Source organism: Cheilinus undulatus, linkage group 11 (assembly GCF_018320785.1).
Source record: "Cheilinus undulatus linkage group 11, ASM1832078v1, whole genome shotgun sequence".
Lineage (NCBI taxonomy): Eukaryota > Metazoa > Chordata > Actinopteri > Labriformes > Labridae > Cheilinus > Cheilinus undulatus.
The window spans coordinates 35,469,529-35,482,272 of NC_054875.1; the positions used below are offsets into that span (position 1 = coordinate 35,469,529).

At 40.5% G+C, this 12,744-nt stretch overlaps 1 protein-coding gene across 1 annotated transcript; it reads right to left on the bottom strand.

Moving 5' to 3' along the window:
• Positions 1–2,661: 2,661 nt before the first annotated feature.
• Positions 2,662–12,051, bottom strand: LOC121517088 (specifically androgen-regulated gene protein). The gene is made up of 4 exons (XM_041798606.1): positions 11,896–12,051; positions 6,884–7,078; positions 6,309–6,462; positions 2,662–4,506 (listed from the first exon to the last, which is right to left on the bottom strand). The coding sequence occupies exons 2-4, from the start codon at positions 6,986–6,988 to the stop codon at positions 2,978–2,980; spliced, it is 1,788 nt and encodes a 595-aa protein (XP_041654540.1). The 5' UTR covers positions 6,989–7,078; positions 11,896–12,051; the 3' UTR covers positions 2,662–2,977.
• Positions 12,052–12,744: the final 693 nt, after the last annotated feature.

Genomic DNA, 12,744 nt, shown 5'->3' on the forward strand with positions numbered 1-12,744 from the left:
GCAAAGGAGTAGCAACTCTGCACCTAGTTCTCTCCAGATGTCTAAATTGCTCACCCAGTCTCTAAGGCTGAGCTAAGCCACCCTCAGGAGAAAACTCATGATACTGTAAAGTAGCTAACAAACAAAACAAACAAGCAAGACCAGAGCATCATGTCAGCAACCAAAGCCATAAGAGATAGACTACTAAAGCAGTGAAGAATAGTGACTCAATCAGCTACTTAACATTATCTAGAATCTACAGCTTTAAATGATGATAATGAAACAGAACTGTGGCAGTGCTTTGTCCAGGGAATCCTTAGCAAACAGGCATTGATCTTTAAGCTCTCCCAGGAGTACTGGATCCAGTACTGGATACTTTCCTTCTGCATAACAGCCCACCAACTTTGAATTCTTTGATTAGCAATGCTTGGTCCTCCTTTGTAGCCAAGTTTGGCTGCACTGCTGGCAATGCAGTTGGGTGTATAAATAGCCTACCTGGAAAATGGCAGAAAGAGCTTTTGCATTAACTGTGATGCCATCAATACTGATAATTAATGTATCAATTATGTGTAATCTCATGCTTTATTTTCCCTTTTAGCACAGTTTGCTTAAGCCACTGCAGCCTCTCCCTGTAGCCACAGTGATGAAAAATAAGCCCACCACCACAGATAGCTCAATGGACTGGGCATCTGCACCTTGTTATATAAAACAAATATCTTTAAAATGCTCCCTTATTTCCTGTTCAACCCATATCAAGTTCTTTTTTCATGGTTAAGTTTGTGTTAAAATTTTCTGTCTACCTAATGTATTTAGGCAGGTCTGTACCTTAACAGGAAGTCATTTTGCCTTAGTGTAAGACAGTACAAAATTCAAAACTGAAACAAAAACAGTTCTAAATGCAAAAGAGTGGTGTTTTAAAATAGAACAAAAAGGGAGATTAATTGCAGTTACTTCTAGAAATTCAAAGATTTATCATGATTAAAATGTCTAAGTGTTTGACATCCCTTATGTGAATCCGTGTCACCTCTTGGGCTCTGTAGAACAAGAAGTATCCACAGACTAATATTCGATGATTGCCATCAGCTGATCGATGGCGCCTACAAGGGTAACAGGGAAAGTGACAGAACTGTCAAGATTCCTCATCAGTCAGGTCTGCTGGCAGCGAGACAGCACACAGAACAGGTGGAAAGGAGAGACAGCCCACATACCAACACGCTACAGCAGCACAAAGCAGTCTGTGTTGGTCTGACAACACTTTAACTACGTCCTAATCTCTAGACTTTACAGTAAAACAGAGTGTCAGTTATAAATCAGTCTAATAAAGTAGATAATTACCTACTTTTCCATTTTGGTGTCATGGAAAAATAATATTCCAGTGTCTAACTCTATCATCCATTGTTGATTTGGCACATGCTTTATCTTTTATCACAAATATTCAAAATAACTTCACTCTTTTTTCCTTGAAGAGATACAGATAAATGATTTACTTCTAAAGGAAAATGTGTTAAAATATGTCAACATGTTTTGTTTATAGAACATGCAAATAATGTAGTGGCTCAGCATGCATGCCTAGAAGAGTTCCAGGGTGTGATGAAAACATTAAAGACTATGCAGGAAACTATGCACTTGGCAGTTGATGCAGTCATGCAGGGAAGACACACCCATGAAAAGATGTAATTACACAATAAAAGAAAAAGAGTTACTATCAGTTTTGATGCATGTTGCAAAAGAAATAGCAAAATCAATATACATTTGAGATGTGGAAGGTTTCCAGAAAGTTGTTTTTTGGTCCAAAGACAGTAAGCCCAATAAATTCAAACATGTTAACACCTATTCAAAGAATCATCTGTCATCAGTAGTAGGTGACTTTATCTGCAAATTGCAGGAGATGGTAAACTGTATTCGTCTAACAGCCTGCAGCAGAGATAAAATGCTTTTCAGACCAACGTCTGCTCTTAAATGCACAGCAAGGTGTTGTATAAAGGCTAAACCAGGAGGAGAGAAAACAGGTTGCACCGGTTCTCTCACCATCACATCAGATAAAAAGTGGTAAAGCTGAGCAAAAAAAAAACCCCGACAACATGGGGCCTCAATTTGGGATATAACACACATAAAGGTCTCACAAGCTAATGCAGGAAAAGAAAAGCCATACTGAACAAATGTAGAGAATTTAGAGCACAAGAGGAAGAAAAACAGACAGAGGTACAATGTAATATAAAAAATTAAAAATAAAAATCTGTGAATGTTGTTGAATCCCTTGATGTACAGGTGCAAGACCTAAAGTGACACTCCATGTAAGTGCTGTTTGACAGCCTAGTGAGGTCTGAGTGTGCGTCACAATGCAACCATGCAAACCACATTATTCAAATTCTTCTCACCTAGTGGCCGCTGCCTGTGTGCCTTGAGTTCTGATAAGTATGTCCTAACAAAGCAGGACATTTTTTTAACATTTAAATGTCTAAAAATAAACACCATGTAATTATTATGTAACTGCTTCAATGTTGTCTAGGTGGAAAACATTTAAATTTATCCTGTGATCAACAATAACGGGTGAAATTTTCCATCCTAGGGAAGATGAACAGGGGCATGTGACAGTGCTGAAAGGAGAACTGAGAAGGGAACCCATCACCAATACTGGTGTCAATGTGACAACAAATTACATGCAAAAGAAGGAAGTGACTCTTAAAGGTAACCGTTTAATTTACTGAAATAACAGCTAAAATGATAGTCAGCAAGCATTCCATACAATTCTAGATAGTCATATCCAAGTGGGTTAAAACTGGCAGCATAATATCAGTAGCAAGCTGATGTATGTATGACAGTCAGTGTCAGGTTGTCTGTAGTTATAAAAGCTAAATGCATAAAAAAATCAATGTATAAATGTGCAGGTTAATTTCTTCCTTCCTTTTGCAGTGTCTTTATCAGCATTTGGTATGTCCCTTTAAATACAGTTTTGCACAGAGAGTCTGTGAAAGTCAGAGAAGGTGTGAAATTTGTGTTAGTCCCTGAGTAACCCAAGCCTCTTCAGGGCCTCACGCCGATCATTTTCATTTTGCCCCCGAGGGCAGATCAGCACACTGATGCCCTCTGATCGAGGCAGCTTCTGAGAGTTATTGTGAGGCAGAGGGGGAGGCAGGGACCTCCGCAAGTCTTGACCTCTGCTGCTGGCGCTGCCCACTGTTAGACCTTCTCCCTCAGAGCTTGAAAACTCTTTCCCACTCCCAAGTGAGGCAGGGCGTGGGCGATTGTTTCTCAGCTTGCTGGGGCTCAGCTTGCTACTGTCTCCACTCAAGTCTTGACTTTCCATGTAGCTGCTAAGTCCCATGCCAGAGCGCTCCAGGGTGGCTGATTTGACCCCGAGGACTTTGGGTGGGGTAAGGTGCTTGACCAGGACAGGAGGGGTGAAAGGGGGGGTCAGGTCTGGTACATCGCTCCCAGCAGACAGTTCATTATCTGAATGCAACGATCCATCAGGGTCGCTGAAAGCCTCGGGTACTGGGAGGATTTCAGGAAGCTGGACAATAGGAGCAGTAACAGTCACTGGTGGTAAGGCAGCTGCAGGAGACTGGAGGGGGACCGAGGCAGAAGACTGGACGGAGGATGGAGAATGGAGAGGGACAGAGGCCTGTGACGGGCTGTGCACACGGGGGTAAGCTGGTGTTAAAGGAGGTGTGTTTGGGCTAACTGGAGGAGAAGGAGCTGCCCATGACCTGCGAGTTTGAGGTGATAATTTTGGGCTCAGGTTTGGACCTGGATCTGAATCATCACTTTTAAGCAGGCCGAGTTTTCGGAGCGCCTCCATGCGGACCTTCTGTGGGTCTAGCAAATGACGGTCACTGCTCATCGGTGACGAATGCCCCGAGTTCCCTTCGACCACTGTTGCCTTGTGTGATTTCAGGATGATGTTGGCAGGAAGCTTCTTAGGTTTGGGAGCCACAGCAGGAGGAGTTTTGGGCTCAGCATGTTCAAGAGCAGGGGGACTCAATGGGGGAGCAGAGCTGATGGCTAACAGAGTCAGCTCTTGGGGCTTGTTTTCAGGCTCAGGGATACTCAGTGAATGCCTCTTTATAGCGGCTCTCTCTCGAAGCTGCTCCAAGTCAACAGGTGTAGCTTGTTTTTTAGTGGATACAACTGTAGATCCCAGAAGGTCTCTGGCTGTGAGGGGCTTTGCAGGAAGCACTGGTTCATCCATGAAGTCTGAAGGAGGAGGGATCAGACTCAGATCAACCTCAGCGGCCTTTGTAGGCTGATCTGGGGACAAACTGGTACTTGGGACAATCCTTAGATGACCGTCCTCATCCTTGGACACGCACAGCTCTGTGGTTCGAGAAGCTGGTGGATGAGTTTCACTGTCAGACCCTGATTCAGTGAGTGGAGGTCCAAGGTTCTCTGATGCTTTCAAATCTGTCAGGTTGGCTGCAGTGCCAAGAGAGGACAATGCTTCTGAGGTTCCATTTACAGCAAGAAATGAATCTTGGTCAGATATCTCATCTCCATAAGACACATCAGGCCTAGCACTGGAAACATCTACAAAAGACAAGGACAATAGTCACAGTGAGTATCCTAGCTTTGAATGATATTTCAATGTATATAACCAACATACAGTGCCTTACAAAAAATTCACCTCCTTAAACTTTTCAACTGATTGTTATGCTACATTGCCAAATTGAATGCTTTGATGTTAACAGGTGCTTTTTGGACTGTTGCTGTGCATTACTCACAAGGTTAAAGGCTGTTATAATAAGTCTATTTCAATTTCAGGTTGTAACTAGGGTCAGCTCAGGTATGGGGGCATGTGCCTGTCTGCACTTTACTACATCAACCTCGGCCCTGTACTGCTCTGGCCTTCTGATGGCCATCATCCAGGCCTACAGTAGGCCCATGGCCCATCTCTCTAGGTCTCACCCCAGCTGACCATTTTAGATCGCACACAAGGCCTGGTCCAACACACTGTGTACCTGGTACCCAGGATACAGTGGGCTGGATCTAAAGATTAAACTAAAGACTGTACAAATATGGACATAGTATCAGTAATGCTCCCACTGGTTTATCAAGAGGCATGTTGAAGCCAAATGACTATGGTCACAAATTCAGGCCAGATTTGCTCTCTCTGGCAATCAGGTTGGTGTCTCCTGAGTCAAGATTAATTGCAAATAATTATTTGTCAAAATAATCCTTATGTGTGGGGCACCTATATAATCATTTTGCTGGTATCCATAGCGCCTGAGTCTCCCCTTCCTCGAATTGTAAATATCTAACAAAATTGCTATCTAAGCTAAGGTCAGTCAGTCTCTTACAATTCTAGGTCAGCTTGCTCTGACAGAATACCCATAGCAATCAAGGAGGGTGAGCAAACGAGGTGGCATCACCAACTTGATGTCAAGTGGTTTTACGGCTCGCAAACATAAACAAAACTTGATCTTCATCTCTGCCAAGATTGCATCCCATATTTTTCCTTGTTCTTTTTTTATTGTCGTCGCCACAGTAACTCAAGCCAGAGCAGCCAGCTGAAAATGTTAGTCATCCTCCGTGTTTGTTTTAAATTCATGTTTGTTGATTCATTACACTGTTAGATCTTATGTGTTGGAAAATTTTACTGTAAGACTGTTGCTGTTGACAGCAGGAGAGTCATCTCACTGGCTAGTGTCATCTAGTGCAATGGTTTTCAACCTTTTTTTCTTGCCCAAGGCACACATAAATCAAGCCAAAATCTCAAGGCACACTGCATCTTAATCCATACAAAAAAACCTCTATAAAACGTGTTACATTAACCAAAGCTGTTGTATAGTTGTTGTAATAACGTATGGTGATTAATTCCAATGGCATACCAAGACTTTCCTTGCCCCAACATTTGAGAAACACAGGTCCAGTATGATTTTTCAGAGGATTTCAAAATTTAACCTTTAAAATCTGAAACCATCTACTGTGTGGCCAGCCTTATGTAAATGCATACATAACTTTTAGGCTTCATAAAAAAAAAAAAAAATGACCCCTCGTACATTTTGTACCAAGACGGCACTATACTAAAGGCCTCTCTTTTACAGCAGCTTTTGTCCGTCACTGTCTTCTTTCCTTTGCTGCTGTAAATGCTGAAAACTGTGTTGGCACCAGGCTGTAAACACATTTACAGCTATCAATACTGGACCTAATGCATATTCCTTATTTTTTGGAGCCAGCCTTAAGTGGACATTGAGGAGCTGCATTTTTTTTACACTTCTGCCTTGACTTCATTTTTCATGACAGGAGGTTTCAGCTTGGTTGTAACTGTTGAGGTTGGAAAAACTACAAATGGGGGTGAGTGCATATACATGAAGGTAACACGAACGCACCATTTACACTTAGCCGTTCCATCCGTAACCTGGGTTCTGGTTCGTCATTGGATAAGCCGCTGTCCTCCTGCACCTCCAGTGCTTCAATGGTTTCTTCCAGATACATAAGACATGCTCTCTCCTCTGGAGATAAGTGCTCCATGCTGTCTTCACTCTGCAACAGTTACAAGAGAAGACTTTAAAATGTGCCTTTGACTCTTTGACAATCTCTGTCCCCAGGTGTCTGAAAGTACCTTCTTCTACCTTGAGGTAAGCTCTACAGTAAACTCTCCCTGCAGCCTACTGAATAAACATGAGTGCAATTCAACCCAAGCAGATTCACATCCCCTCATCAGCTTTCATTTGACCTTTCCACACTGATTGTAAATGTTGTAAATGTCTAACTGATGCACAGCTCTCACTTCTCTATTTCACCATTACCAAACAGGAGAGAAGTTCTGTCAAAGGTAGGTTTGTTCAAAAAGGACAGAGCATCTACAAGCAAAGTGTGTCAGTCTGTTCACTTATGCAATCAGCAGATAAGTATCAGTCAGTGGGCCAGACGTACAGTAAAGATAATGTACAGCAGCACTCACATAGCCAGAGTTCATGCTGATTACACTGTCGCAGCTCCCGGCACTGTCCATATTGCTCAAGGCTTCCAAGGCAACGCCGCCTGGCCACGTGTCACTCTTCGGCATTGCACGCGGAAGAGGACATGTGCAGGACCGCGGCTCCACGGTCCTCTTTTGATTGTGCAGATTTCAGCAAGAAACAGTCCTCAAAGAAATCTGAAGAAAAGGAAAAAGGTTTAATTAGCCCAATAGGCAGGGGTGGAAAGTAACTAATCAAATTTACTCAGATTACTTTAATTTATTTATTTATAACTCCATTCTGAGTGAAATAGCCTTAAGTTTCAGAATTTTGTCAGTGTTGATCCAACAGTTAGTTGAACTTTGTAAAGAGTCAACTGATCTAAGCTCTGCCCAATGCCATTTCAAATCTGTGGGTGAAGTTTCCCATCATGCCCTTCGGCAGAGTGTTTTCACGTGTTTAGTTGTGTTTGGATGTTGCCTGTAGTACAATGATCCCTGCTGAAGTTCTTTAGCTCATGTTTCTGGCAGATTGTTGTTGGTTTTGCTGCGAGACACATTTGCACCATGAGTTAGAGCTTCCACCTGTGACTTTTGAAATCATGGTGCATATTCTTCATCAGTAGAAATTGCCTCGCTATATAGTTAATGCACTGCTTTGGGAGACCTACCTTGCAATAGATTTTTAAGAGTTACTGAAGCTCAGTCATTTTTTATTTTAACTCTAAATGCTCTAAATTTAACTCTATGGGTGTTGAAATAACCATTTTTTTTAGTTTAAATAATAATGTATTTTATGTTATTATAGCGGTGTGACTTTACCTGAACAATCTGGATGGAGATCTATTCTCGAGTTGTTTTTGCAAATAAGGAAAGATCAGATTTTACTGTACAACTCCTCAGTAGCTACTGAGTTCTAAAGTAAACTTTTTCTTGAGAGGATTTATAGACCAGCACTTTTACTCAAGTTAATTTAAATCAGAGTGACAGTACTTTAACTTGAGTACAATAGTCTTGTATTCCACCTCTGCCAAAAGGATACCTAGATCATAGTGGAATTAGATGCATATCATTGCTATAAAAGTTGTCATAATGCCCAAATGTGAAATTTTGTCTTGGGAACCTTACATTGGGTATTTTTTGTTATTTTCCAAATTTTGCAGGCACACTTACACACTGCATAAATATTTTGACAGAGCATTTGTACAATTGTGCTTTCTGGTTCTTTGAATTGCTGCAGCTTTTAAAAAAAAAAAATCTGACTCAATATCTATAAGTTCATAAAGCCTTGATACTTTCAGATGCTATCAATCATTAGGATTATTGAGATTGTTTCATTTGTACCATAACTTTACTTGATTTGTCCACAGTGTGAAATAACTATTTCAAATCACTGAATAAAAATACTCTTCAGCGGTCATATCAGATAAATGCAAATTACCAAAAATTGCTCCTAAAAATGTTTCAATAGTGTTATCTATGAATGTGAAGATTGATTGACTGACAGAACTATTAATGAATAAAACTTGATAACTGGGTCAGTTTACTGGCTTTATTACTGTTATCTGCATGTGCCACTGTTATATTTCAAGATAGCATTTCCTGGAAGTATCTTGGCCAAGACGGTGGTGCAACAAACGTTGCATAATTTCCCCAGACTCTGCGATCATTTGCTTTCTAAAAATGAAACTGTAAGTTTAACACCTATTTTGATAATCGCTTCCTGACATCTTAAGAAAAACTTCTCAAAGTTTTTGCTTCTTACTACAATGCAGACTGCTTCACTGTCTCAAATGAAAGTAAACAAAATGTTTGGAGGATTTTTGGTCTTGGTTGAACAAAACAAGCTAAACATCAGTTGAGAAAATAAACAGGTTTAATATCAACTAGTGGATTTCAGTTATGGCTATTTTGCACAGATAGCTCACAAGTCACTTAGTGATGCACTGATAAATTTCAAAATTGGTATTCCAAGACATGGGATTCAGATAAAAATGCACATCTTTGTTTGTGAACGCAAATGACATACTTCACATCACGTTCAATGTAAAGACAGCTGATATGTTGTATCATGTTGCACAGCTTACTTGTGTCTCCTGCCTATTATCCTGTCTGTATTTATTCTGACAGGTCAAGCATGAAGAAAACATGTCAGACAAAAACTTGAAGGATTATTGCTCGTTCCTTATCTGCAGAGGGAAAACAGATCCTGGGATTTTCAAAATCCTCGCTAATAGAGTGCAGATTTGCAAACAAAAGTACATGAATGCATTCAAGAGGAGAGGAGGACGTTTAAAGTTCCCACCTACTTAGTGTCTTTTTAAGTGCTTGAAGTGCCTTAGTAATGCCAGAATCAAACAGCATCAACAATGAGCAGCAGTGGTTGTGACATGAAGGGACAATATATGCTCATCTGAGATTAAGAGGATGTGATATATTCAACTAAAGAGGTTGTGAAATTGTAACATACTCTTTTAAACTGTTAAATGGCTTATGTATTAAGTAGTTACACCTGCAGTGTATGATTGAGGAGTATTTGAGAGAAAACAGTGAAGTTAGAGCCATTTTACCCTTAAACAAATAAAGAGGGGCAACCAAATTAAAGTTTCCTGTACGACAGTGTCACTGTGTCTGAACGAGCTATCAAAATGACTTACAGTCTTTTAAGCATTTTGGTGTGTGAAGGCTTATAATTACTGAGGTATGAAGTTTCTCTAAGGACGACACAGACATTCATTTACCATCAGCAAATAAATCAAACAAGGAAGTTATTGTAAAAGCTAGGTGTTGTACAAAAAGGAGGATCAGGCTGAGATGCTTTTTTACACTTGACTGCATGAGCAACAGAATATAAAGGAACAGATTTAAACGAATGAAGATAAAGTCTAGGTTTGCAGAAAACTTCAAGGGTAGTGAGATCATGCCCTCTGATGGTTTTAGTTTAAGAAGGATTCAAATGCACAGTATTTAAATCCACCAGTAGGGGGCTCTCATTCAAAACAATAACAAAAGATGACTAGCAGAGTTGTACCTCCACTGTTTATTTCTTGTTTATGGCGCACCGTACACTGTATTTATCGAGCAGAAGTAGATCAACACTGGTTTCATCAATTAATTTCTCACGATAAGGGAGAAAAACTGGTAGTAGTGGCCTACCTGGCTAATGCTGCAAGCTACTCGCAAGGCATTCTGGGACTGTTCACATCATGAATCAAGATGAACACTTTTAACCGCTTTTCTCCCTCATTATGCAGAATTCACCCATGCCACCAAATAATTGGTGGCATCGGGTGCAGTTTTTAATGAAGAGTCTTCTATTCAAGACAAGAAGAGGGGGTGGAGTTCAGCTTTACAGGAGGGGGCTCAGGCGACTGAACTCAAAACCAATGGCAGAGAAGAGCTGCACAAAACCTGAATGAGATGAAGCATCAGAATGGTAGCTCTAAGTAGTTCATACATCCTTACCTACCAGTCTTTTATATATCATCCAGTGTTTTCATAAATGATGCACAAGTCATGACAGCCACAGTGACAATACAGCCTCTTGCACTTATAAATATAATATTATATATATATATATATATATATATATATAGAGTGCAAACTGGTGACTTGGTCAGTGATGGATAGCATACTTCTTCGTGTTACATTTTCTCCTTAAACTACTTAACAAGTATGATTGATGTACACTGACAGAGCACTCCTGATCTTTTATCCAGACTGTAAATAAAAAGGGTAAAGCTCATAAAGAAATAACTTGAATTTTAATGTGATTCAGAATGTCCTTGTTGATGTTTTGACTTGCTTAGAAAAGAGTTTTGGCACAAGTACAGAAGATTTCTGCACTGCAATCCAGGTTGGACACCTCTTACCTGGAGAAATTAAAAACAACATTGACTTTTTGGTCTTGTTGACATGACAACAAAGCAAGGATAGCAGGGGGAAAACACGATTGCACACGACACCCACATTCACATGTTTTCTGGCAACAAAAGTCGTATGACAACGAGGCAGCTGATGGCCTCTTAGTGAAAGCTTTATTGGCAGCTAATTAGCGTCCCACCCATTAACTATTCAGATCAGTGGGGAGAGAGACAAAAGCCCTAAGTAGAGCAGCCAACACCTCTCAAACCTGAACAAGACAGCAAACCTGTAATACAGCTGTGTGAAGGCTCACTACACCCACAGCTGAGTCAGGATTTAATAGTGACAGGAATGTCACTTTGCTTGCTTCCATGTCTTTTAGACAACTCTTAAGTTCAGTCGAGCGTTCTGATGTGCCTGGGCGTTCCACTTAAATTAAAAGCCAGGAGATAAAACTGCGTTTAAGTGTGAAAGGAGGAGGATCAGCTGGAGGTCTTTAATGTGTTTACAGTGAGAACAGCTGCACAGTCTGAGAGGCAGATTTACACTCCAAGAAACCATCATTAGGACTCCAAAATGACAAAATATAGTGGGAAAAAGGTTAGAAAATGTGAAGTATGTGTTCAGGGGCAGCTAGAGAGCTGGCTTAATGATTAACCATAAACAAAAGTTCATGATGAACACCAGGTTGTGCAACCCAAAACCTACTGGAGTGAACAGAAATATTTCATTAATGTTTAACTTGGCTTGTTGTCCCTCTAAAATGACCATTATTGACATAAATGTGCAAATATTTGTACTTTAGCTGCCTCACTAAGCCTTAAAACATTCAATGATTAAACACTTATGATAAATGCGCAATTTTCTTACCAGAATTACGGGAACGCACAAGTTTATAAAGTGATTATAACAAGCGGGAAAAGCGTTTCTGGACATTTAACCCACATCATCTGACAGCCAGTTCTATCTGGGCACATTCAGACTCGCAGAGTAACTAATAAACCAAACAGAAGTTCAGAAAAATGTCAAAGTACTCAAAACAACTGTCTACACAACAGTGGCTTACAAAGACACTGCGTTGACAACTTTTTCCAAATACTTCCCCTGTTTGCACGAATACAGGAGGAAACGACAGAACATAGAAAACTCACCGTAACGTCTACAAAACCAGTCGGTAAAAACCCACAGCGCAATGAATTAAAAACACAAAAGTGTTGTTTAGAGGTCAGTCCATCGCGGCAGTGGTCCTCAGTCCGCTCACAGTCCTCTAGTGCTGCTCTGTTCTTGGAAACACACCTACATGAAGAGCAACCACTGACGGAACAGGTGGGAAATAGTCGCAGCCAGGTAAGCCAGTTAACTTCCTGACAGACAGGTTGGCTTGTGGCCAATCAGCGAACGTCTCAGCAAGACGTCATTAAGGAAGAGCCAATTAAATGCAGGAATCCCTACGAGGGCACCCAAAACTCCTGGAGCTGGTTAAATGACTTCTCTAAAGCTTAAGCAGTCCAGATATACATTTAGAAAATTATTTATTTTATACAACTAAAAGTTATTGACTGCATATATTGTTTGAGTATGACTGCCGTAGTGTTGCAGTTCTTTAGCCCAGTGGTTCTCAACCTTTTCAGCCCAGGACCTAGTTGAACACAGCCCCTGACATTCAAGAATAGTCATGTGGAGACAAGGCTGCCCATAAGGTAGGATAAAGGGGAAGGTTTTTGGGATCCAGCCAAACTGGGGGCCAGAAAATCATGGTCCATTGGGAAGTTAAGCTTAAAATGAAATAACTTTTGTTAAAAACATATTTAAAATGGGTAAAAGATGTAGCTGAAATTAGTGAATAATGGCAAAAAATGGCCACCCATTCCAAAACTTTTGGAGGGGACTGTATCTCCATTTTTTTTAAAAATTAGTTTAGTGTTTTTTTAATGGATCAGTGCTATTGGTCACTCTTTACATCTGCCAGGTTTTACCAATTTTAAACTAACACAAATGTT